The following is a 26,452-nucleotide window of genomic DNA, read 5'->3' as shown; positions in this document are numbered from 1 at the left end:
AAATATATCTTAACTTCATAGATCTCTTTAAGTCATCAAGTTTTAGGACTTCTTTAGTGACATATTCATTACTATTCATGATTGAAAAGCAGCTTGCTCTTAATTTGCTGTCCATGATCTCTTATGTCACTGACCACAATTTTTAATTGTCTTGCCTATGAGATCTCATGAAAGACATCCTGTGAGAATATTAATAAGTAAATTACAGTTAATCCCCATAGACATTTATGTATTAGGTTTTGTTTTGCTGTTCAGATATTCAGTGTGTGTGCCCAGTCCCAGGAGAGAGAATGTAATATTTTAATCTATAATATCATTAATTTGATTTGTGCTAACGTTTTTACTTTCCCTAAAAAGAAGGAAGAAGCAATATTGAGTTGTACCTTGACTCTTAAGCCCTTTTGCATGTGTAATAAAACTGAAATATGTTATGGGTTGTGTTTGTTAGTGGGATCTCTCTTTGGACACCTTATTTTTTAGGGCTTTTAGAAAGAGGATCATTAAAGAACATTTCTTTAAACTTCTTTCCCATTGAGCTTTTGTGGAATAAATGTTTTCAGGATTTACTGGAAAAATCTCAAAATTCATCTGTATTGTGGTGAAATTCCTAAACTGGTAGGCCTGGTTGGTAAAGTGCATGAACTGGCCACTTGAATTGATTTTATTGTAGGTCATCAGTTTGAAACTTACTTCAATTCATATTAGCAGTTGTAAGTATCAGAATAATTCTTCCTATCTTAAAAAGAACTGAAAAACATTCCATTAATATACTATCTGGTCTAGATATAATTAATCTTTGTTACTCAGTGAAAACAATTTTCTCTGCTCTTTGAGGACGTGATATCTTGTTGTTAAAACTTTTATTGACCTACCATCGATTTGCTCAGTCAACTATTAGCCCAGTTCTTAGAGATTTTTATTAAGCACTGGCTATTGACTCATTCAATATATATTTGTTAAGCATCTGCCATACTTAGGTCAGATGCCGGGACTGAAAAGATTAATGAAATATCATTCTTTTCTTCAAGTAATTTATAGCAGAAGGGGTGGGGAACCCAGGAATGAAGATAGAGGCACAAAAGGCAAACTTTAAATAAAATTTATTTTTAGAGCCATTTTACGTCATAGCAAATTGAGTAGAAAGTACAGAGAGTTCCTATAAGTGTCCCACCGCCAACACGTGCATAGCCTTTGCCATTATCAACACTCCCACAGGGGTGGCACATTTGTAACAGTTGATGGACTTATAATGATACATCATAATTATACAAAGTCCATGGTTTACATTATTCTATGGGTTTGGACAAATGTATAATGATGTGTGTCCACCTGTACAGTATCATACAGAGTATTTTTACTGCCCTCAAAGTCCCATGTGCACTGCCTGTGCACATGATCATTCCCTTCCCCCAGACCCTGAAAAACACTGATCTTTTTATTGTCTCCATAGTTTCTGCCTTTTCCAGAATGTCATATAGTTGGACTCATACAGTCTGTGTTATCGGATTGGCTTCTTTCACGTAGTAATATGTATCTGAAGTTCCTCCTTGTCTTTATAGCTCGTCTCTTCAGCACTGACTGACATTCCATTGTTGGTACGTACTACAGTTTATCCGTTCACCTGCTGAAGAACGTCTTGGTTGCTTCCAAGTTTTGGCAGTTATGAATAAAGCTCTGTGTAGGTTTTTGGGTGGACATAATTTTCAAAACCTTTGGGTAAATACTATGGAGTGCTATTGTCATTGTGCATGGATTGTATTCTAAGAGTTTATGTTTAGTGGGGAGCATGGGTGGCACAGTCAGTTAAGTGTCCCAACTCTTCGTTTTGGCTCAGGTCATGATCTTGAGGTCGAGATAGCCCCACATCGGGCTCCTCCTCACTCGGCACAGAGTCTGCTTAAGACTTTCTCTTTTTCCCTCTCCCTTTGCACGCACTCTCTTTTTTTAAAAAAAAAAGGTAGGTTAGGTCTGTAAGAAACTGCAAACTACCTTCCAAAGTGGCCATACCATTTTGCAGTTCCACCAGCAGTGAGCGAGAGCTCCACATCTTCATCGGCATTTGGTGCTGTCAGTGTTCCGGATTTTGGCCATTTTAATGGGTGTGGTAATGGTACCTTGTTACTGTTTTAATTTGCATTTTCCTGATGACATATGATGTGGGGCATCTCTTCCCATGGTTATTGTCATCTGTGTCACTTCCTTTGTGAAGTTGTCTGTTGAGATTTGGGGCCCATTTTTCCATGGGGTTGCTTGTTTTCTTACTGTTGAGTTTTAAGAGTTGTTTGTATATTTTGGATAACAGTCCATGATCAGATGGCTTTCGTAAACACTGTCTCCCAGTCTGTGGCTTGTATTTCATTCTCTTAATGCCTTTCACAGAGCAGAAATTTTTCATGAAATTCAGCTTATCAGTTTGTCTCATGGATCATGCCTTTGGTTTTCTATCTACAAAGTTATAACCATCCCCAAGGTCATCTGGAGCTCCTCCTGTGTTATCTTCTAGGAGTTTCACACTTTATGTTTTACACTTAAGCCTATAGTCAATCTTGAGTTAATTTTTATGAAGGATAGAAGTAAGGTCTGTGTCTAGGTTTACTTACCTTACATTAGAGTAGCACTTTGTCATAAAAAAAATTTCGTATTCATTTCTTTTAACCTTCTTTCGATCCTAACTTTTTGAAATAGGTGGCATCTCTTATTTCCTCATTAAAAATTTAAATTTTGGAGCAAGTAGGTTTTGCCTGGGTACTAGGTGATGAGCAGTAAGTTTGGAAAGATAATTTGAGTCAGAGCCAATTGGCTTTGAAAGCCAAGCTAAGAAATTGGTTATTTAGGAGGAAGTTGAAGGACAGAAGTTTTTTTGACAGATGAATGCAAGGTTAGACTTGAGCTTCAGAGTGTCCTGCCCAGCTCTGTTGCTTAGGCTGGATTGGACAAGGAAGGACTGGCAGAGACTGGTAAGAAGCCGTTGGCAGTAGTCTGGGCTGCGGGTGATGTGATCTGCAGGTCTTGTGATCAGAAAGGTAGCAGTGACCCTGAGTAGCAAGGAGACATGAGAGATCCATGTCCAGAAGCTGAATGGGGAGAGTCTGGCAGCTCACTGACGAGACCAAAGCTTTCAGCCGGAATGAAGGCAGGTGGCCAGTACATCCCTGAAGGCTTTACCTTGGGCGACCAGGATACTTGGTTATGCCAGAAATTGGAACATCAGATCGAACTGATATCAAAGTCAAGGTGATGGTTAGTCTGGGACATACTAACTTTGAGGTACAGGTAGGATATCCAGTCTGAGACTTTAAGCAATTTGTAAAGGTAGTATTCAAAGGTATTCCATAACTGTAGTGGAAAACAGAAGATTGAGCAGTCGCTGGTCCATATCGCTTTGGCAGGGGAGGTGGAGGGAAGAATATGAAATGACCAAGGTAGAATACAAAGAGATCTGAAAGCAGAACCTTAAGAAATACCCAGTGTCTCTCTTGCAGGGGTGAGAAGACAAAGATGACAAGGAAAAGGAGGAATTGGAAACATAGGAGAAAATCTCAGCTACCAGATATCACAGCAGAGAGTCTCAAAGAGAGACAGTCATTGGAATCAGATGGAGCTGAGAGATTAAAGAGAAGGAGGCTGTTGCCTTTGATAAAAATGGTTGGTGACCTTTATAAAAGCAGCAGTGAGTGTTGGTGGTGGGGGATGTGTTGCAGATTACAAAAGGTACGTGAGTGACAAAGTCAGCAGGGGTTACTCAGGAGGGATTAGAAATTGGCAAAATAAAAAATGGGACAGCGTAGGAGGGGTAACAGGTTGTCAGCGTGCTCTGGGGGGAGAAGTGTGTAAATACAGTAGATGAGGGAACAGTTGGGATGGTGGTGGGTCCACAAAAGAGGTCCCTCAGAGGGAGCGAGTGGGGGAATCAGAGATGAAATGGATCAAATGCGGTTTTGATTGAATGGACCTGACCATGATTAGCCATATTCCCCCCTTGGTTACTTTTCCTTTGGAAATGTGTTTAGAGAAATTCAGTTTGGGGAAATGTGTTATAAATTGTACAGTAGTATATAAATATGAGGTGGTATTATTCAAATTCAAGTCACTTTAAGCAATTACACCATTTCAAAACCACAAGAGCAGTCTTTAATAATGTAATTTGAAATTGAAAATAATTCTGAACATAAAGTGCTCTAGCTCTGTGAATGTGGAAAGTGTTGTTAAATGAAGGCTGGGAACTTTTTTGTGGCCAGCATGTAAATGTGAATTATCATTTACAAAGTAGAAGACTGTATATCCTGGGAAGAAAGAAAAGAGTGTTAAAATAAGCAGTTGGAAAGCAAAAGCCAGAAGTTGAAGGGAGAAGGGAAGTGTAGATAATTCGTAAGAATAATTGTGGGATATGGTTTTTTCTTTGGCTCTCTCTTCTTTCTTTTCAGTAGCTAAATAGGACAAACCTTTGGCCTTAACTGCTTTTTATTACGAAGTTAATAGTTTATTGTATTTATTGCATATTCCTGTATCAGTTACAGAGTCTCAGCCGGAACCAGATGACATACTCAAAACGGATAACTCCAGAATGTTTAGTAAGAGGCCATTTACAGAGGGGTGCCTGGGATTGAGGGAAGGAGGATGGAAGGTGTAGCCCCAGGAGCCAGCAGTGTCTAGAAGGGACTGCCGTGTTCGGTGCAAAGGGACCTAAGCTACTGCTTAAAACTGTAGCACGGTGGGGAGGGCCTGAGGCAGCAGTGAGTGGGGGCTGGAGCGGGAGCCTTGGGGGTAATACACGCCTGCCCCCTGCTGCCCATTGCTGTCCCCCTGTCTTTCAGATGCCTCCCAGGGCCAGAGAGTAACTGGAAGCCACTGGGGAAGGTGGCCCAGAGGACTGCATGCTGCAGGGGTCAGCCTCCTGGGGTCTGGGCAGGGGCAGAGGACGGAGCAGCAAGGGCACACAGGGCGGCGGGCACAGTTCTTTCCCAGCCTGTTGCTTTGCAGCCCGTGTTGTACCTCTTTTAAGATCGTCATGGACTTTTCTTAGTCATTTCTGATTGGGAGAAACCTCGGGAAATTATCCTGCATTCCCTGAAGCGAGCCCTCTCTGAGCTCAGGGCGGGACTGAGGGTTTAGAACACTTGAGGGCAAGAAGCCCAGCCCCTGGCTAAGGAGCTTGGACTGTGGAATCCGGCTGCCTTTCTTGGCATCCTGACTCTGCCCCTTGATAACTGTGTTACCTTGAGTAAGCTTCTTAACTTCTCTGTGCCTCTTTCTGCTGCCATAAATGGAAACAAAAACTGCATGTTACAAGGATTAAGTGAGTTAGCATGTGAGGTGCTCTGAAAGGAGTCTGTCAGCACAGTTACAGTCAGTAAAACACCAGTTGTCGCAAGGCTTACTGTCAGTCTTTGCCCCTGCTTCACTGTCCCTGCGTTATTTTTCCTTTTCCTCTATTCTGATCCTTTACAAGTTTTCCTACATTAGAGTTCTCTGCTCCCAACTACATTTATCACCAGAGGAAGCCCTGGGTCTCTAGTGTCCACTCTCACAATCAAACAAGAGCAATAGAATAGTGTCCTTTGCAAATGATCTTTGAAGTTCCTCTGTGATAGTTCAAAGTTACACTTCTTTCCCCTCCACAATAAGGAATTGGATTGTGTCTGAAAATCGGACTTCTCTGCTCCACTGCCCTTCCTTCTTCGCCCCCTTCCAGCCGGCTGAGTCACCTCCGGGATTTTGCGAATAGCTTGAATTCCCTTATCCAACACGAAATGGGCCAAGGTATACGCCAAAAAATGCATTTAGCTTTATAATTTTCAGCAGTAATGGGGCTTGGAAAGAGATATTATGGAAGATGTAATAATACTTCAGAATAATAAATGCCTTCAGAAGAGCTTCCAGTGTGGTTAAGTGACTTCTCACTGAAAGATCGAAGGTCCAAGAGCCAGGAATTTGCACAGTGTGCATTGTCTGATGCTAACAAACCGTTACTCAGCTTTGTTCTTCGGTGGGGCTTTTGGGTTTTTTTCTTGACAAGTACTTTATGCGTTTTCACTCTGAATAGTCTCTACTCTTCCTTAGGTACTCTTGTTCTCAAAGAGTATATTTGGTAGAGAAAAGGAAGGACAGAGAAGAAAATGAATGCAGCCAGCTGCCTTAGTGATTCGTGCAGTGGTTAGTTTTATCACTTTGTAAAGGTTGGTTGGCCTTTGTGGCCTCTCTGTGGAAGGCTGGCCCGTCCGCTATTTTAGGACAGTTTCAAGTTCTCACCAATTATTTCCTTACTTGGTACTTTAACTTCACAGTAAACTGATAAGTGACGTTATAGAAGAGACACTAATGATTTCTTGAAATATATTTGAACAGTATTCATTTAAACTTGTAAAATAGAGTTTACTTGGGAAAATCTTTAAAATTTGGGGAATAATCAGGAGGTAAAAAAATAAACTTTGACCAAAACTTCAGAATGTTCAGGTAAAACACCTTCTTAGCTTAAAATATTTTGGAAAATGCAAATTTAAAATATTTCCATCAGCTTAAAATTTCCTTTAAACTTCTTAGTCACCCTCAAACTCCTTCCGGTTTTGACTTTGAAAATTAATTTTCTCTAATCACGAAGTTGAAAGTTGTATAGACTTCTTGGGTAGGAGCACGTCTCTCTTACACCTGATTAAAAACGCCATTTCCCTTAACCTGTCAGCAACTCAGTGAGCAGTCAGACCGCATTGTGCAGTATCTTGTCTGACAGGAGGACAGCAGTCCAAAGAGAAAGATGACACAAATTGGTGCCACACTTCCATAAATAGACACATTTTATTTTTCACCAAGCTAATTCAGTCCAGTTCAGTTAACTCTTTTTTCCCCCCTTCAGGACAGATCAAGAAAGGCAGCCATGAATGACTGAGTGTGTCGTGTGTTTGACACGTCAGTGTGTGAAAATAAAGCCGGCCACAAGGGAGGGGCCGTGCCTTTGGATTGCAGACAATGCCCCGGGCGAGGGCCCTGTCCCTTGGCTCTGCTCTGCACACTGCTGGCAGCCGTGGTGGGGGGCAGCCGGGCTGGCTGCGCACGACACCCTTGCCCCTTCCCGGAGGCGACCTTTGTGATTTCAGCATTTTTAAGAATCGCAGACATTTTTCCGGCTGCCACTCAGTCTCACTTGGGCTCCACAGGCCAAAGCTCCTGGATATTACACACTGATAGTTTTGTGATTCGGGTAAAATCTGTGTCCTCCATGTCTGTTTTTGGAAAAAAAATCTTTATTACAATAAATATAAAGCAGGCAGTTCCATTTCCCAGTTCAGTGCTTTCTTCCTGAGACACAGGATGACATTTGTACAGTCATAATACTGCTCGTGATATTCATAAAGTCATCGTTGTTGTCAACCGTAACACTGTGGGGTATGCTACCGGAGTGAACTGTCTAAGTACCTTTTATGAAAGATTGAAATTGTCAAAAACTCGCCCGCTTCTCTAAGGGATCAGATCCGAGAACCCCATCTTTTGCATCAAGAGCCCTCAGGGCTGCTGCTTCCGCACAGCCTTGTGTTCTGGTCTCTTCTGTGTCCTTCAGTGGCCCTGCTGTCTTGCGCCCCAGGCCACACGTCTGTCTTCAGAGCACGCGCGCTTGCTCTCTCTCTCTCGCAAACCTGTGTAATCTTAAATCCAACTTTTTCCTTGACTTTGGCCTTTCTTTGACTTAGCCCTCCAAGACTAACCTGACGTTGACTGCCTTGGACTCGAAATCGGGGAGGACGGGGACCCCATGTGTTAACAGCCGCTCCCGCGGCTCTCCAGGCCTGTGTGTGCCGTATGATCATGGCTTTTGGATTTTATTTTTGTTAATTTCTTTTAAGCCACTCTTTGGTCACCCTCTTGAGGGTTTTGCTGGTCCACTGACGCTAGTCTGAAACCATCCAGAACACCATAAAGACTGTGGATGAGAAAGTGGATCAGCTGCATTAGCCTGTTGCTGCGGTGTTCATTTGTGTGTAATTAAAATATGTTTTAATCTTCTCCACCGTGTCACCCAGCTCTACTGAAGTACTCAAATTTATCCACAGGAGTTCTGCTAGAAAAGGTCAGTCATCAGTTGGGGAAGCTCATACTAGGAATCTTAGTCACACAAATGAAATGTTGGACGTGTGAGGCATTCTCTCAATCCAGAAACACAAGTGTGCCCCATGGGTTTATAGCTTGGGACATGTGCCTGTAGGAATAGAGTTTGTCCAGATGTTATAGCCGGTGTTCAGACTTTCCGTGTGTACCACCAGAAGTTGTAGGAGTGAATTTCTTCAGAGGATCCCAATTATTTGGCTGATAAAACACAGATAATGAAAAAAAAAAATGTCTATTTTACAGTTAAGTATTTTTGGAGGGAGGAGGGGGATAAAAAGGTTCCTAAGACAGTAGGGCTTTGTAGAGGCTCTAATGCCCAATACTCTTAAGTGCTGGGTAAAAGTTAAACTTGAATAGCAATGATGAAATATTTACTCATCAGATGGCTTTGAAGTTTAGCCTCTTTTTGGTTGCAGTCCCTTCCTAATGGACACGTTTCAAAGAAGAAAGTGATTACAGCATTCAGCTGTGATGTTCTCTTAAACTCTCCACCTGGAAGAAATCCATCTTGTTTTGGTCCATTTGGATATTGAAATTTTGAGGATCACTTACTTAGAAATCACATTAATGACAGAAATAGTTCTTACAACTCTGAACTCATTGTTAGGGTAATATTTAAAAGTTAATATTTCTAATGCCTATATAATTTTTTTTAAAGATAGCTTTAACTCTGGCATTCTACAGTCTTTCCAACTAAAATTTATTGAATTCTCCACAGTTTATATCAGAAGAGCCTCAGGTGAGTGTGTGTGTATAAAGTGAATAGTAAGTGATAAAATCACTCAAGTTTAAAGATTTTTAGAAACTATACATTTAGAGGTACAGTTCTTCAGTTCTGATAATAACTGAAGGGTTTTCCTTTAAGGTTTAAAATTGTAGGTGCTTTACAATGTTGAGTAAATATTGCTTTTCTCCTGCATCCTGGGTTAAGTTTCATTTATCCACGTCATTGAGGATGTTGCAGTGTTGGTTAGAAAGGTTCTGTTTTATGTTCCCTCAACCACGTGGACTGTGCAATACACTTTTAACATTTGTGTTTGTCTTTTGTTCCTTAGTTTTCATATGAATCCGACAAGTAATGAGGAGCTCAGGAAAATCCCGGTAAGTTATAGAGGGGTTACTGCATTACGGGAAAAGAAGCCACAAGCCTGCCTTCTGTCTGGTACACATTTTTAAAAAGACCTTCATCCCGAATCCCCCAGTTACCTTTGGATTATAGTTTAATGTGGCGATCTGGAGAGAAAGAAGAAAAGCAAACTTCCAGCTTTGTCTTTAATATATGATTAGGGTGTGGCTTTATGATCTGTAGAAATTCAAGCAAATATGATCGTTCTCATTGAAGCCGATTTAATATCCACATATTTTGTTTACAGATTGTTTTAAAATGGATGTGAAAGCTGTATGTCAAGGTCAACATTGTAGTTAGGACATAAGAGCATGTGGAGAAAATGAACAAGTTTTTGTTGTTGTTGTGGCAAAATCAAAGAAAGAATAACTGCCTTATTAAACAATAAGGAAAGCATCCTGGCAAGAGGTCTAGTTAACTGGGAGAGGCTTTGAAGGGACCTTTAGGACACTTACTTTCTTAGTCCAGACAAAACCAAAATATATTTATATTTTATTTTATTTATTTATTTGACAGAGAGAGATAACAAGTAGGCAGAGAGGCAGGCAGAGAGAGAGGGGGAAGCAGGCTCCCTGCTGAGTGGAGAGCCCGATGCGGGGCTCAATCCCAGGACCCCAAGATCATGACCTGAGCTGAAGGCAGAGGCTTTAACCCACTGAGCCACCCAGGCGCCCCCAAAACCAAAATATATTAACAGGCTTGGAAGTGACCAGCCGGATTAACTCACAGATTTTGCAAGGACCGTTCAGATATCTTAACTTCATTTTGTTATTATTTGAAGTCCAGATTTGACTCTCTGTTCCGAGTTCCACTGCATCTTCAGTCAATTAATTCTAAATGCATCAGACCTAGAGAGTACGTTACTTTACAAAAATATGGGCACATGTTCTTGGTAGAAAACTGAATTCTCACTGAGTAACAGAAATAGAGTCTTTATTCCAAAAGGCTGGTGGTTGCTGTTTGAACCATCTGTCCTTAATGTGTGTGATCCAGATGTATAATAAGAATTTTTTAAAGCAATAACATATCACAATTTTCTGTGATGTGATACGCCTAGAAGACAGTGTGGCTTGGTGTATAAACCATTCTAAATGTAGTCATTTGTACTTAGAATTGTAGAAAACATTGTAGAAACCGAGGACTTTGTACTGCGTTTTTGCTGTTTTATGCAAATGATTTATAAGTTTTGATGTTTCATAAATACTCAAGTCTTTAGAATATGGCAGTCTGGTGAGAAATGTCAGAATATATGAAGCCAGCCTTTGATCAGATAGTAAAATGAATTCTATCAGGCAGTTACTTAATCTCAAACAAAATGCAACATCAAAAAATCGATCGAATGTGCAGCTATTGTTTATTAAGTAACCTTAATTACAATTTCTCTGTGCTTGTAAATGTACTTTTCCCAATCTTGTAATTTATTGCTGTAAAAGCATCCTTAGAATTCTTTAAAGAAATAAAATGTGAAAATTGTTTTAGTTAAAGGATTTAAAGGTGATAAAAGAATCCTTGATGTGTGATTATTTTTCTTCAGAATACTAACTATTCTAAATGACAGTGAAAGGATTACTAGGTGTTGTTAATTTACTGCAGGATACAATTAAGAGGAGCCAGCTCATCCTTCTAGCGAGCGTTCTTGAGGGAAAGTATTTGAACGATTTTTGTGTTGAAGATTATAAGATGTTTGAAGTAATTTACATTAAGTTCTCTGATAATAGCCATCCACCAAGTTATTTTTTCCCCCTTCTGGACGTAGTATTTTGTAATTAAGTTTGTATGTCTTCCATGCTGTTGCCAACACCTGTCTGTGAAAGCGCAGTGTTTAAACAGGACCAGTAGCCAGTTGAAAGGGCAGTGCGAGCTCTTTAAGGCCTAATTAAGAACTGAAAGGGAGATGAAGGCAGTAGGACAAAAGATGTGAAAGTAGCTGAGATGATATTCCCAGAGCAAAGTTCCTCATTAGAACAATAATGAGATGATCAGAGAATGCCAAGCCTTCCTCTTATCTCTCTCTCTCTCCTCGAGCTGCCTTGGATGTCAGTTAGTGCCCCACCAATATTTGGTTACCAGGACAACCTTTCTTTAAATCTTCAGTTATTTTGAGTCCTGATAATTTGCTTTTGTTGAAATTTAAATATTGCAAAAAATATACATTTCCTAGTTTAAAAGGCGAGGCTCTCTGTGAAGTAAAAATAGATCACTAGGAATTCTCCAAAGTCTTTTGTACAAGTCTGCTATTTAAAATTCCGATCGGGAAACTTCGTGTAATAATTCTGCTATCTCTCACCCACTCCCTATTTGCTGATATCTGCATATGGAAATTTTGAACAGAGGTTGGGTGGGAATGACAAAGGATTGGTTGTGAAAGGGGAAGAGAGAAGACAAATTTACATTAAATTGCAATATAAGAAGACATCTTAAGAACACATGTGCTATCTGTGTGGAGCCCTGGGAGTAAATATTAAGTAGTCCGGAGTCCCACTGTGGGTTACGCGAGTCTCTACCAGTTTGGAGGTTTCTCAATTTTAGAAGTTTTTCCAAGGACAGTATTAGACTATCCTTTGGAAAAACAACCAATTTTTGTATTTGCCTGAGAGTTTTCCTTTTTAAGCAAAATAATTTTTGTGACCAGAAAATTATTTAATATCCTATTATATTGATTAATATTAATCCTTATTATTTTGGGGGGAACTATGTCAACACCAAAAGGAGACACAGATCTATACACATGTATTGAGTATATCAGTCAGTTTGAGAATCTTATGCCTGAAATTAGAAGGGTTAAATGCTTTTCAAATATGGGATAAAACCTGAAACTAAGCACAAAAGTGTTTTTAATTATTTTATATTCTTTTCCAGAATATAGTTTATAGTACGTGCGTTTCTAAGATGTTTTCCTGCCTAGAAACTTGATGCAGAAATTTGGGGGAAATTTTTCATATAAAAGGATAAATGGAAAATATATTGAAAAGGTCAGAAATGTATTTCCAGGAATCTGACTGTACATAAGTATTAGATGGTCATGGTGGCAGGGGGATAAGCCAAATAAAAGAATGGCTTTTCTACTCTAGATTATGACTTTAAAGCATTGAACAGTATCTTGGGATGATGATTAATTATTTTGAGAGATTAAATTGTTAGATTGATTCATATCATGGCATTAATGTAAAACTATGTATGTCAGAATAAGAATTTTTCAACATGTCTTTCATCATTGTCTTTAGAGAAATGTTTAAAAAAACTTTTAATCACATTATCTGGTAGGCTGATGTGGTTAAATATAACAATATAAATGATTTTCTAACTGAATATCATCACTTAATTAGTTTGGAGAAATTAGTTCATATATGTATAATTTGATTAAGATTAGAGAGATGCTGTTATTTTGTTAAACCAAGAAAACATAAAACAGTCAGCTAGTCAGTAATGAAACCCATTTAGTCGATTTCATTAACCCATGCAATTCGCACAAGAACACGTGTTTTTAAGTATATGTTTTATTAGATAAATGAAATCACATTAGTTGGATGTTATTACTTTTCTAAAATGCAGTTCAAAAAAAAAATTACTTTATAGACTAGGAAATTTTAGAGTTGAAAGGAACCGTGGAGAACATCTCATTTAAGTGAGGCCTAGGCCGGTATCACTCTCAAATCTAGGCAGAATTACTTGGGTTACAGTAAGAAAGTTAGCTTATTTTTAATACATTTAAAAAATATACTTAAACCTCAATACTGTATCTTGTGTTTTCTATAGAAATTTGCTTAATATAATAAATGTTTAGTAAGAGTGTGGTTAGGAAATTGTAAGGTTGAAATGTCTAAACTGTTCATGACCAATTAAAAAAATTAGTAAATACATGAGAGTGTGTGTGTGGGGGGGGTCGTGTGTATACTCTAATTATTACAAAAGATTGAGAAAGAGAAGAAAAGTAAACCAACACTTGTCTCCAGAGTTGTGGTAAAGCAGTATTTTTAAATGGCTTTTAGGGACAAAGGTAATACAGCTGCTAAAGTTTTATCTGTCCGCAGTTTCTTATGCTAAAGTCAGTCATTTAAATACAGTCTTACAGAACCGAAGCTCACTTTCCGCTGGCATCCCCTCTGTTCTTTCTGTTCATCTAGTGGAGGCTCACTTTCTTTTCACTTTTTCACTTGTCTTGAACATTTCAGCTGCTTTACACGGAATCTCAGCCCCTCCAAATGAGCCTCCCCACTGCCGCCATTTTAATTTTCCTAGAACGTCACTTCAATCGTATCCTGCCCCTGTTTAGAAACCTTCAGTGGCCTCCCGTTTTCCCTTGCAAGAATCCAGCATCCTTGACAGTCTGTCGGAACCTCCCATCTCAGCCTCGCCGTGCTCTGCCCCGAACCCTGGTTCCCGGCGCCCGTCCTCCCCGATCTCCTGCTGTCCGGCCCCCTGTGCCTTCAGCCCGGTTTCCTCCTTTAAACAAGCAGAGCCCACTGCTTGCCTGTTACCATTTCTGCTTGGCCGAGTCTCTGAAGGCCTGGCATGAGCTCTCTCTTCCCTATAAAACGTGACAGATTCCATGAGGTTGGAGCAGTTTTCGATCCTGAATTTTTCCCTTTTTGCTTGAGAAGGAAGTGACTCTGGGAACAGAAGCATCCAACTGCCACCTGCTCTTCAGGTGTTTCTCTGGATGGCAGAGTTGGGGTGTCTGGAGGGGGAGAGGCTAAAAGTTACACTTTCGCTTTCCTCATGAGTGGGAGACATATATCAAATTTAAGTAGATCCTGAAAATGAGTCAAGACAAATTTAATCCAATGAAATCAAAAAAGGGAGAAAAGCCTTTTCGCATTTACCTTCCAGTCACTGCTCTCCATCCTCCGCAGCATAGATCAGAAGCAGGTAGTCCTTGGAGCAAGGCCTGTTTCCTCAGTGTTAGCTTGTTTTCCTTAAAGCTGAATGGAAATGTTTTGAAAGAAAGTGATAAAAACCATTTCTAAGCTGTTGAATTTTAAGGCTAGAACTATGAATAAAAAAGCATAAAGGTTGCTGCTTTATATTTGGGTGTTTATATGACGAGAAATCTAAATCCTAGACACTGTAGATGATGTTCCAGTGCTATTTTGATGAAATTTCCGACAAATATATTTCTTTTACTATTTGAGTGCCTTGTAGTAAAAATGAATTAAATCAGCGTCTTTTTCTGTTTGTTTATATTATTTTTGTATAAAAAGGAATACCGATAGAATAAGGTTAGCAAAATAAGTAAGTGAGTGAACTGCAGGGACACAGATACACTGATCCTCGGTGTTCCTTCACATGATTGTAGCTGAATTCTGAGTTTCCCAATAACCAAGGCAAAAAGGGAAATAAGTTATGTGGGGATTAGCACTAGGAGGAGGAAATAGACTGGTTCCTCAGGGGGAAAAAGCTCCGTTTGCCTCTAAATTAAAACAGAAGTTACCCCCATGGGGCTTCTTCCAAGGCTGCTCATTGATTTAATGCTGGAGGCCTTGAACAGTTCGTAGCAAAGCGGAGAAGCACACTTGATACTGCTGCTGCTTGAAGCCCTCTTCAATAAAAAGCCGAAGTCATAACATTAAACGATAGTTTGTTGGAAGCGATTCCAAGATGACGAAGCCATTGTCCAAAGGAATAGTTTCCAGTAGCTTCTTAGGAGTTTTTCCAAGTAAACTCTTAGAGATCTTTAGTTTAAATTTATTTCAGTTATATCTGGTATAGAACATTTTATCTCTTAATCCTAAATTATATGGTCAGTTCCGTATATTAGGACATTGTCCACAGTGTTTTAAGAAAAAAAAAAATGATTCTAGCAGGATTTAGAATTACAGTCAATGGTTTGGTGCATCTGCCCTACTTCTTGCCTCAGGACTCAGTAGCTGCAGTATGAACGGTCGCATTGGTTCTAACCACGGACACAGAAAAAACTTGGTCAGGGTTTGAAAAATCAAAAGTTGTTTAAAATAATTCTGAATTTGTCCCCCACGTTCTGTCTCCTAAAGTGACCCATCTTTTCTGTTCCAGGACAGCAATCCTTTTGATGCCACGGCAGGGTATCGTGGTCTGACCTACGAGGAGGTCCTCCAGGAGCTAGTGAAGCACAAAGAGCTCCTTCGGAGGAAAGACACCCACATCCGGGAACTCGAGGACTACATCGACAACCTCCTCGTGAGGGTCATGGAGGAGACCCCCAGTATTCTCAGAGTGCCATACGAACCGTCCCGGAAAGCTGGCAAATTCGCCAATAGTTAATCAGCCAGGAGTACTGCATTTGTGATTGGGGCAAAAAGGAAAGAAGAAAGAGAAAAAGAAGAAAATCTTGGTACTGCAAGAAACTACATTATCAGGCTTCATTATATACTCGACTCCGTTGTGAAAAATTCCTTTACCTGTAAATATTAGCAGGGACCATCAAGAGTGACCTTTGAAGTGAGCTAAATAATTTAAACATTTAAAGTGAAAATGGGCCAGATTCTCAATGAATAAGCAGTTCCGTAGGATTTTCACTGAGGTGCGGGCGCCGGCCTCCTAACCTGCCGTAGGCCTAGGGATCACTTCAGAAGTACCCGACTTCTTATTCCTCAGGACTAGAGCTCATAAAGCAGAATCGATGCTGGGGCTGGTTTCTTAGAAGTCAGTTTGTAGACTGACTTAGCTGCAGGAATACTGCTTATTATAAACACTAAAAAAAGTTCACATTTTATATGCATATATATGTACATGAATATATGTTCATATATCTTTGTATATAAAATACATGCATATACCTCACATATACATGTGTTTTTAGAACATTTAAAAACAGCTGATTGTCTCAAAAATTAGGATACCAGTTTCTTAATTTGGAAATCCGTGTGTGCTCTATCAATGCAAAAATAAGCCATCATTGCTACTAGTACAGTTTGTTGTAGGGAAGCTGCTTCAGATCACTCTTGACTTTGCAAATCTTGGTTTCACAGTGAGAGCCGCTCCTATATATTATTCCAGCATCAGATGTTTGCTCTTTTTCTAAAAAGAATGATTCCAGGGTTTTTTGGTTTTCTTTTTTTAGGCATGACATATTTAAGGAAAATTGACTAGCATCACAATAGTACAAATTTCTTAAGTTCATCTTTTAACATTTGCATTTTAACATTTGCTTTCGTTCAGTAGAAGGGGAGCTAATGTAGTCTGTCCTGTTGAGATTCTGAATATCTTGAAGGACATTATTAGGAAGTTAGATCTGAAAAGAATTCTGGGGGCGGGGGGGGGGGGGGAGTAGGGGATCGTCTGAGGCCTGATAACCCAGAGCAATGGGCAAATTCTAGGAATGAAGAATTCCGTGTGGTTTCAGGTTACGTAAATAATAGAACAGATGGTTGCATTTGGGTCTTGAACCAAAATAAGAGTCACTAAAGGAGGAGTAAGTTGTTGGAACCGCCCTTCGCTAGCATGGCACCGTACACACTGTTCTACATGGACCCTTAAGAATTGGTTTATTGCAAAATTCTGTGTCAGCTCTTTTAAGTCTCTCCCCCAAAATATCGATTACTTCCGTGAATTATCTCATAGATTTGTGCAAAATAAGCCTGAAATATAAAGTGGAAAACAATGGTATGAAAATATTACTAGTCATCTGCTTATTTTTTCCCTTAAAAATCTGAAATACATTTTCTATGAAACACTGAACCTGTGTTTCTGGTTTTAAAAGAAAAAAACTTCATCTATATGTGGAGACCTGTATTCTCCAGGCTTTTAATGAACTGCACTGTTGTCGAATATTTCTCTCCACAAAGACTTTATTGAAAATTCGGTACAAAGCAGATAGAATAGTTTTGCTCATTTTAATATTCTGAGTCAGATATCTTGGCCAAGTATATATTCGTGAGCTAAAATTGCTCATTTGTATTTTCTGAGTTTCCTTAGTTTTCCTATGGGAACATACGTTTTGAAATTCTAGGAAGTTTTCCTAAACACAAAAAAATTAAATAATTTTTTTAAATGGAGAAATGGAGAAGGAAAAGTAGCTTCTACCAACTTTTTTTTTTCCACTTCTGAATTTCTGTACTAAACCTCAAAATCTGGTTTAGAATTCTATTTTCTCCTTGAGGTCTTAGTACTTATTATTTTTTAACACAGTGCCATTTTTAGTTAGCGTTTTATTCAATATTACGAAATTTTTAGCATTTTTTTCTGTTAGTATAACTGAACCTCTTCTTACACTTTTGTAAAATACTAAAATCCATGTGTTTTCAGTATTATGCCAGATTATCTGCAGATATTTTAATATGCTTGGGCCAAATTTATTCTTTATAAAATGAACCAAGACGCCAGTTTTGTATTGGGGATTTGTTTTATGTAAATAGAATTCGTTAAAAAGTATTGTTCAAATACTACTATTCTTTTTGTGAGGAAGTTCATTTCTATGGAGAGGTTCTCTGCCAGGTTGGAAGTGTTTAGGATTAAACTTACCAGACGTGAATAATCTGGTTATAACCGAATCAATGTTTTTATCTTTCAACCTGACACAAGAATTGTGCTGAAAATGAATCCGCACTTGTCACTGCCTGAAAATGTGCTGTCCCAATGTTTATGAACTTCTGCTCATGACCTGGAGTCAGACTTATTATGTGTTTTCATAATTTGGTCAATAGGAAACACTAAAAAAAGTAAAAATGAATTCCCAAGCAAACATGTCAGTGTTTCCTGTGTTTGGGCAGAAGAGCAAACAGAGTAGTTTTAGTTTCTAGTATTGTGGAGAAAAAAAGCCAAGAAGTTCACCTTCAGTTAATTTCTCCAAAATGTAACTTTTAAGTATTCTAATGGTATATTTTGTTAGTAGTTTAGACATAGAAATAAAAGATACGCACTCGTTAAATAATGCACAGCACAGTAGACTTACAGACAGATTTTGCTTTTAGGCGTAAACAATGCATGCTGAAGAATATTCCCACCATAAGAGAATTTTTTTTTAAATCACAGAACCGATGTTTGTCCTAAACCTATCTTGAGCTAACGCATTTCTGTTACTGACTAAAGTATTTCTGCTGTTATTTTCAAAGCAGTATTGTTTTCCAACCGATTCCCCTACCAGTTCTAAATTTGGCTTTGACAGTATTGAATCTCCTGTCTGACCACTTAGGCTTCAAACTGCATTTACTGAATCCCAGGGTTATAGCTTAGAATTGTACATAAAGTGACATGTCACCCATTCATGAAAAACGTTCAAGTATTGCTTTTTGCTACTACATTGTGCATAGAACCTCGTTTTGCCACCCCCCCCCCGTGAACGTAGTAGTATCCAGAGATTATGCATAACTACATCTATTGCTTTTGGCAGTAAATGAAGATTTTGTTGTAATTTTCCAGCTGTGAAAATGTTGCCTTGTATTTAAAAGGATTTCATGAATGGAAACCCAAGTAAAACTCAGCTCATTAGTGACAGACTTGCTTTCCTCCATCCTACCTTCACCTACTTCTCCATCCTCGGAACCCCCTCCACCCCACTCCTTCCACCCCCATAAGGGTGCTTATTCTTTAGCAAGGAGAATCTTAAAAAGCTGCTGTCTTTAATGTATCTAGTAATTGTTACACTAGAGCTTTTATTTTCCCCTGTAGCTTTTTAGGAGAAGCAACCTACTTTGGATTTGTAATTCAAGCTGAAACTTTTTGATGTCCATGTACTCATATGTCTTATAGATATGGTGGGTGTCTGTGTGTGTGTGTGTGTGTGTGTGTGTGTGTGTAAGTGAAGTATAAAGCATGTTCATTCACTCGAGCTCTTTGAAGTAAGAGGTAAAGGACCACAGTGCCGCTGGTTCACAGAGATGTAAGGGTCTGTCAGCACCATCGAAAGCCCCCATTTTCACAGATTTATAACTTTAATAATCCAGATGCAATCATTGGAAGTATTTAATATGCAATAGGTAGCACCTTAACTAATTAATCTGCATATGAAGGGTTTTCTGATGTATTTAATAAGAAGTGTAGAAGCTTTCAAGCATTAAACTAGAGTTGACGTTTTATTTCATTTATTTTCTGTGTTGAAAATTTCCACTCTTACAATGGAATTGAGGTCCGTAAAAAACGATACATTGGACCTATTAATCTTTGAATCTTCCAGGCGGTTTGTATTTTGAGGTACAAAAAAAAAAAAATGCTGCAGATCTAGAAATGTATATATTTAGCAGGTACTTGAAAGACACAAGCATTATTTATAACTGAAGAGTATTACATCCTATTAAGTAAAATGCTCTGGTAACTTGTATACATTTTTACAGGTACAAACCCAAAAGTCTGTAAGCATTGCATAATGTGACAGTTGTATAATTTATGTAATCTGATGCATGAATCAGAATTTTTATATAATATATAATTATCAATTTATTATAGTTGATTAAAGTGTTTAATCTTAATTCAGTTGTTGTACATTCTTAACGCAGAGAAGACTGTACGACGCACACATTCGTACATGAGTCCTGCTTATCTTTGAACAATACTTAGGATGCCTCTTGGTTGGTGTATCACAGCAAACGTATTGTAAGACCTACAAACTCAATTCACTGTGAAAGTAGTTCTGAAAAGTCAGAGAGTGGTTTCCAACCACCCGAGACTGGACATTCTTCGACAGGTGTGGATGCCTGCCTTCAGAGGGCTGGAGCTCGTGGTTTGGGTAGAAAATCACATTTGAGTATTTCGATGGAGGCTAAGGCCGAACCCGAATGCTTCCTATTTATGCACTATTTCCTTTATTCCTCGCAGTCAGGACCATTTAGGGGTTCAGAAGAAATGTAAGACAACGAATGAACAATCGATTGGTGAAACTCAAGAATCAAGTTGACAAACCTACAGCATTTGTCACCACTTCTCATCGTCTATTTTACTCAGAAGTGACTCCTCAACACCCCTCCCACCCTCCCAGCTCAGCAGTGCAGGGCTGCACCTGTCCGTCCCATGTTAGCTGCGGGAGGCAGGCACGCAACGGGGCCAGGACAGCCGTGGTGTGGCTGGGCGCGGATGGCAGCGTCTCAGGCAGCAGGGTTACCGCAGACTGGGAGACACGATCCGGATGCAGTAAGTTTTTGGACACAAATACACATTTGGAGCAAGGGCTTTCTCGGCAGCCTAGAAAGTCTTCCTGTTTTTAACTGCTCTCTGTTTTGGGGGGCCCATTTAACACACCTCTGTATTTCCCCCGTTGTATCTCTAGATTGTTCCCCTTTCTGCCTCTCCCCAGGTTTGTAATTCCTTAGTCTACTGAGACAGAGATGTTTTGGGTAATTTGAGAATAGGGACGTATTAAAGTGGCCATTTCCCCTGTAGGATTTGTTGTAACGCAATGCCTGTCTCAGAAATGTCACTTTTTCAAGGTAATGGCCTTGTAACCTGGATGCCTAGCATTCTGCATTTTTCCCCCAAATAATTTTACATGGTAACGCAAATGTCATGCTTTCAAATTTTTACTTAGAAGCAACTTTTTTTTTAAGATTTTATTTATTTATTTGACAGAGAGAGATCACAAGTAGTCAGAGAAGCAGGCAGAGAGAGAAGAGGAAGCAGGCTCCCTTCTGAGTAAGGAGCCCAATTCAGGGCTGAATGCCAGGACACTGGGATCATGACCTGAGCCAAAGGCAGAGGCTTTAACCCACTGAGCCACCCAGGTGCCCCTAGAAGCAACATTTTTAGAAACATTTGTAATTACATGAACTAGAAAGTCTTGATTCTATTCTTTTACTCTTCACACCCTAAAATTCGTTTGATGTTCAATGGTTTCATCATTTTGTAGGCATACCCAAAAGCCAGAATTGATGCTGGGAAACACAGAATCAAATTTCTCTATCAGAGGTTTTCAGGGATAATGTGTTGTGGCCAAATGGGAGCTGTGGTCCAGTTTGTTACTAACATTAGTACCAAAGTTTGCAAACGAGTTGTTTTTTTTTTTTTTTTTCTAACGAATTAGAACAGAATCAAGATTTCACCATTAGAGCGTTACTTGCATTCTGTTAGGCTCTGGCACGGGACAGGGGCATGCAGGAGACCAAGCCTACAGGTCCTTTGCAGTCCCCAGCCAACCTCCTTATTTGTGCAACAGCCTTAGTGCAGGGGTTGCAAACTCCAGAGTCAACAGAGCCAGGTAAGTACGATGGACAACCAGGCAGGCCAGGTATAGCAGAGTAGGACTTAATGGGGCGGGGCGGGGGGTGTGCAATCTGGAGAGGGGACAGCAGCTGTTCAGCTCAGGCTCATGTGGCCGCATGGAAATGAAGATAAGTCCAGGGTTGCTAAACCTGATCTTCCTAGAGAAAATGAAAATACAGATTTCTGTATGAAATACGATTTCCAAGTGTTGGCAATTAATTCACTTTTTTTAAACAAAACCAAGGGCTGCCAGTGTGCGACATCTTGAGTCACTATTTTTAATTTACCATCTAGCCATCGTCAGAGCAGTTCAGACTATGGATGTTTTAGTTCCCCCACAAATGAATCCCAGTTTAATCATAAACTGTGTTGGCCAAGGGGTGTGTGGGCTATGTGTGGGATATAAGAGTCCCAGCTCAGGACCCTGGCAGGGGTTGAGAAGGAACCAATGGGTATGAAGTTTCCCTTCTGCTAGATGACTACATTCTAGAGCTCTGCTGTACAAACTAGTGTCTGTAGCTAACAGCACTGTTTTGTACACTTAAAAAAGTTAAGAGGCTGGGTCTCATTACATTTTCTTACTACGCAAAAGAACAAAGACTTTCCCTGATTAGCCTGTCCCTGAGCCTCACCTGCCATTGCTTTTAAGAAGGAAATGGTACGGGTAAATCCAAGTTCCAGTAGAAGGGCCTCTGCTCTTATGTTCAAAGCATTTTAGAATGCTAGCTCGGGATCTGTTATGTGCCCTTCTTGTGGCAATTATAATTTTTCAATATATATGATGGTCTTGCTTTTGGCAAAAATTGTATTAAAACCCTTAGTGTCCCCCCAAAAACAGGGCTGTGGGGTGGCTCAGTCACTTAAATGTCCGACTTTGGCTCAACTCCTGATCTCAGGGTCCTGGGATCAAGCCGTCTCAGGCACCCTGCTCAGTGGGGAGTCTGCTTCTCTCTCTCCCTCTAGGAGAGAGAGAAGGATCCTAGGTCCTAGGATCGAGCCTTGTGTTAGGCTTTGCTCAGCTGGGAGCCTGCTTCTCCCTACTTCTACCTACTGTTCTCACTGTACTGTCTCTCTCTGTGTGTCAAATAAACAAAATCTTAAAAAAAAACTATAAAAAAACTATAAAACTATGAAAACTATTTAAAAAAGCAAAACTCTATGGTATTTAAAATTCTTTAAAAATCAACCAACAACCCCTAGAAAAAAACAAACAAAATCCAGAAACCAAAAAGCTCAGTGTCCCAAAGATTAGTTACGCTCCTAATATTGTGCTGTGTGAAGGTCATAAGGCATATGACAATTGCCAGTCGTACTTAATTTGTATTGAGTAGATGTGTTTTCATGTTTTTTTTAGGACCTAAAATACATACACATTTCAGTGAAAATATAAAGCCTATCAATTCCATAGTTTGCTTGATTTTATACATTAGTCTTTTAAATCTCTACTATAATAAAAAAGAATAATGAAATAAAAATTCTACTATATTTGACTCTGACCAGATGAGGAAAGGTGCATAGTGTGGAACCCTGGTTCTTACAGTGTCGTCCCTAAAGCTGCAATGTCACTGTCACCTGGGAATTTGTTAGAACACATGACCTCCGGCCCTTTTCCAGACCGGACTAAATCAGAGTCTGGCGGTAGGACCCAGACTGTTCTTTTAATAAGCCCTCCAAGTATTCCAAATGGGCTTTCAAATTTGAGAACCATTGAGCTAAAGCCCCTGCCCTTTTTTGGGTAACTTATCATAGAGAATCCTTTTTTTTTTTTTTTTTTTAAGTTAACGTAACTTTCCTTGCCAGTCCTGAATTTATGAATCGGGGAGAGTTTTTTTCTTTGTTTGTTTGTTTTTATTAGTTTGGTTTTTGGTTTGTTTTTGTTTTTGTTTTTTTGTGGGTTTTTTTGGTGAAATGGACGTCTCATATTTTAACTTCAAGTACAATGAAATGTCATATAATAGAATGTCTTAAGATAAGCATAGTGCATTATGTAAAGTAGATACATAATAAATACTATGGATTTATTGATGCCATATTTTGGTTTGTGCAGTAAGATTTGGGATTCTGATTGAGACTATGGGCCTCCCTGCAAAAATGCCAGAGTGTTTTTCTTTTGTGGTGACATGGCTATTCCACATTTGGTTAAGGAGTGCAACAGTCTCCTCCTCACAGAGGCCTTTATCTGAAGTCAAAGATATGAGATAGAGAAGAACTAGAGAATACAGCAGCATTATGGAATGTAGTAGGATAAAGTCTGACTCTGTATATAAAATCAGGTAATGAACCTTAATAGGACAAAAGCAGGCAGCCTATGACTGTAGGTGAGAATACAGATCTATTTAACGGGCACCAATAGTTACGAAAGCTTGTATTGTTTTCACAGTCAAAACTGGGTTGAGTTCTCATTTCCAGGAAAATCTAGAATGAAATTTAAAAGTCTTACAAAATCCTGCATCAGTTACTAGAAATGCCAACGAGTTAGAAAACACCATTATGCCTTAGGTTTAGGTAACATCATCGAAAATAAGGGTGGTAGGACAGAGCGAATCCAGCAGGAGAGCATTTTATTGGTTTTTAATTCCTCAGTGGAAAAAGGGCTAGAACAGGAACTGCATAAAATGGATTCCAAGCCATCTGAACACTGGCAAAAGTTGTAGGTTGGAGTTGTTTGTTGTTGTTGTTTTTGTTCGTTTTCTCCGTGGAGACATCAGTGCCAAACACCTGCTTAGCCGATTGTGGATGGGGAACCCAGAGCTCAGGGCATCAAAGTCACAGCGAGTTCAGAATCCTCAACTTGAACTTGTAGTTTGAATCTCTTTCAGCAAAACTCTGCTCAACTTTGTCCAAAGACTACCAGAATTGGCTCATGCATTTCCTTTGCTAGTTATGAGAGAGGTATTAATGAGGGGAAGATGGCAGAGGAAACCACGGAAGGTGGGCGCAGGAGGCGAGGGTCGAGACCAGGCCTGCAGGTGAGCTAGCTGCCAGCCTCAGATTAATTTAGGTTCTAATCTCAGACCGTACAAGACAACCACCTGTTCTAGGAAAAAATTCATTTGTCATAAACAGTTGACTGATCCAAGAGCAGCATTTAATGTTTTTATGTTTACATTTAAAGATTTTTTTTTCATTAATGTACTGTTATTGAACATCTTTCATGATTTATAAGCTGTAAAATATTTTAATCCTTGACTCATTTGTTTACCAAGCTATTCACTTAATGCTATATAATATGTAGCACTTGGAACCATCTGTTGGGAATATTTGAATAATACGCGTGCTGTGAAGATCTGTGCAGCTAGTAAAGCACAAAACACATGAAATATTCAGGAAGAGTTTGTGAAGACAATCCGTGTATTTTAATTAAAAAAAAAAAGTGGACAAATCTAGCAGTAAGTCTTTCCAAAAATGCAGCTCACTTCTTATTCTGGGCAAACTGCTCTGCTGAGTGGCATTAAGATGTCATTTTGACTTTAAGTGAATAGATTTTAAATGAAAACATGGGAATTCATACTAATTGGAATGGCGCTTATATGAGCTCTTCAGTAGGCGTGAGGGGGGCTCGCAGAAAGACAAAGGATCCATGGTAAGCGCTTTGCTTTGTGCAGAGGGGCCCGGAGCGGGACCAATGCCTGGACGAAGGGTTTGCAGGGAGCATTGGGTTTAGTTGGGTGGGCTTGGAAACACGGGGCCGGCAGGGTGGCACCCGAGGTCGTGCAGGATCCTTTAATTCCAATCCTTGCAGGTTGAGGCTTTTTCTTTTCTCTGGATGGCGGAGGACGGAAGTGGGCGGGGTCAGGTTGGCACCATGGATGGGGGTCCCCAGAGCAAGGGACCTTCTGTGAAAAATTGAAAACAGAGGTGTCCTAAGTCACGCAGCTGCATGGAGACCCCGGCCTCTTACACCACCTAACTTTCCTTTTAGCCAGAAGGGATTCCGAAGGAGACTTGCCCATTCCTGGGAGGCTTGTCATGACTTTGGGGTCACACCACTAGAGGAGGTAGCACAGAGACACCTATCAGGAAGGCACCAGAATGTGCCTTCTAAGAATGTGCCAGAATAGTATATACATGAGACAAAATTTAGCCCCAACCAGACCTAGGGAATGTCCAGCTAACAGTAGTAAGTCTTCAACCTGGGATTCACCTACCGGCGGTGCCTTCTCTGACTGCGTTCGACTCTTGGGTTTTGTAGCCGAAACCAGACTCCCTTGGAATTAAACCTATTTTTAGTGCCTATTATTTAGTGGCCTCATAATGACAGGCGTGACCTTACTCACGGGTGCCCCTCAGACTCCCAAAGCACATCTCCTGTCAAAAGCCAGGCTAAGACCACAGCAATGGACCACACCTCAATTTCTGATTCGCTATTGCAAATAGCTCTCTGTTTTAGGATACCAGCAGAATGCTTCAACATTTTGTCTGATCCTTGCTCTCAGCGTTTTTACAGACTCCGCAGGTATTTATTATTAGGCACCTAAAATAGTTTGGGATTCTCTCGTCTGTTGGTTCCCACAAATGGGCCACGTTATACAGGCCTCTCCGTTGTCTCCCCACTGAGTGCTTCCTATATCTGTAGGGAATCGTCAAGTTGAACAGACTTTCCCAAAGTTACCCTTCAGATTGGCAATCACTAGTGTTTGGCATTTCCTAGTAACTACATGAATTTCAGTATGCATTTTTAAATGGTAAACTTACGCCAATCTTTATTATCTTTATATCCTTATTTCTTTGTCCCAGCTCAGTTTGTTTCATCATTTTTGAATCCTACGTATCTTTGCAAGTCCCCTCAGCTCTTCTGTGGAATGAGTTTTCATGAAGACATTTACGTCATTTGAGTACATTTCTTCCAACCCTGCTGGTTTCACTCCACACAAATTGCCACATCTGATCTCTCCCGACCTCCAGCAAACCCCCAACCTACACATTTATTTGCCCTTGTCTTTGAGTCTAATCGTTATTTTTTAAAAATATTATAAAAATACACCAAGAGTTCCCGGTGAGGAGTTGAGCCTCTAGTCATCGGAGCCCCGGCATTGACAGGGAGCACGCTGCCTGGTATATAGGCTGGTGCTCAATAAATATTTGTTGAACGAGTGATCAAATTACTTTTACCAAGATCCATTT

At 39.8% G+C, this 26,452-nt stretch overlaps 1 protein-coding gene across 1 annotated transcript in view; it reads left to right on the top strand.

The window, feature by feature from the left end:
• RAB11FIP2 (RAB11 family interacting protein 2) overlaps positions 1-19,605 on the top strand; it is a 41,620-nt gene extending 22,015 nt beyond the window's left edge. The window contains exons 4-5 of the mRNA XM_082720265.1: positions 9,153-9,198; positions 15,236-19,605. Coding sequence (XP_082576391.1) covers positions 9,153-9,198; positions 15,236-15,463 — 274 coding nt within the window. The 3' untranslated portion in view covers positions 15,464-19,605. The remainder of the gene's footprint in view (positions 1-9,152; positions 9,199-15,235) is intronic.
• Positions 19,606-26,452: the final 6,847 nt, after the last annotated feature.

The sequence above is a fragment of the Mustela nivalis genome (assembly GCF_964662115.1).
Source record: "Mustela nivalis genome assembly, chromosome: 2".
NCBI classification, from domain to species: Eukaryota; Metazoa; Chordata; class Mammalia; order Carnivora; family Mustelidae; genus Mustela; species Mustela nivalis.
This window is presented reverse-complemented; position numbering and strand designations above follow the sequence as displayed.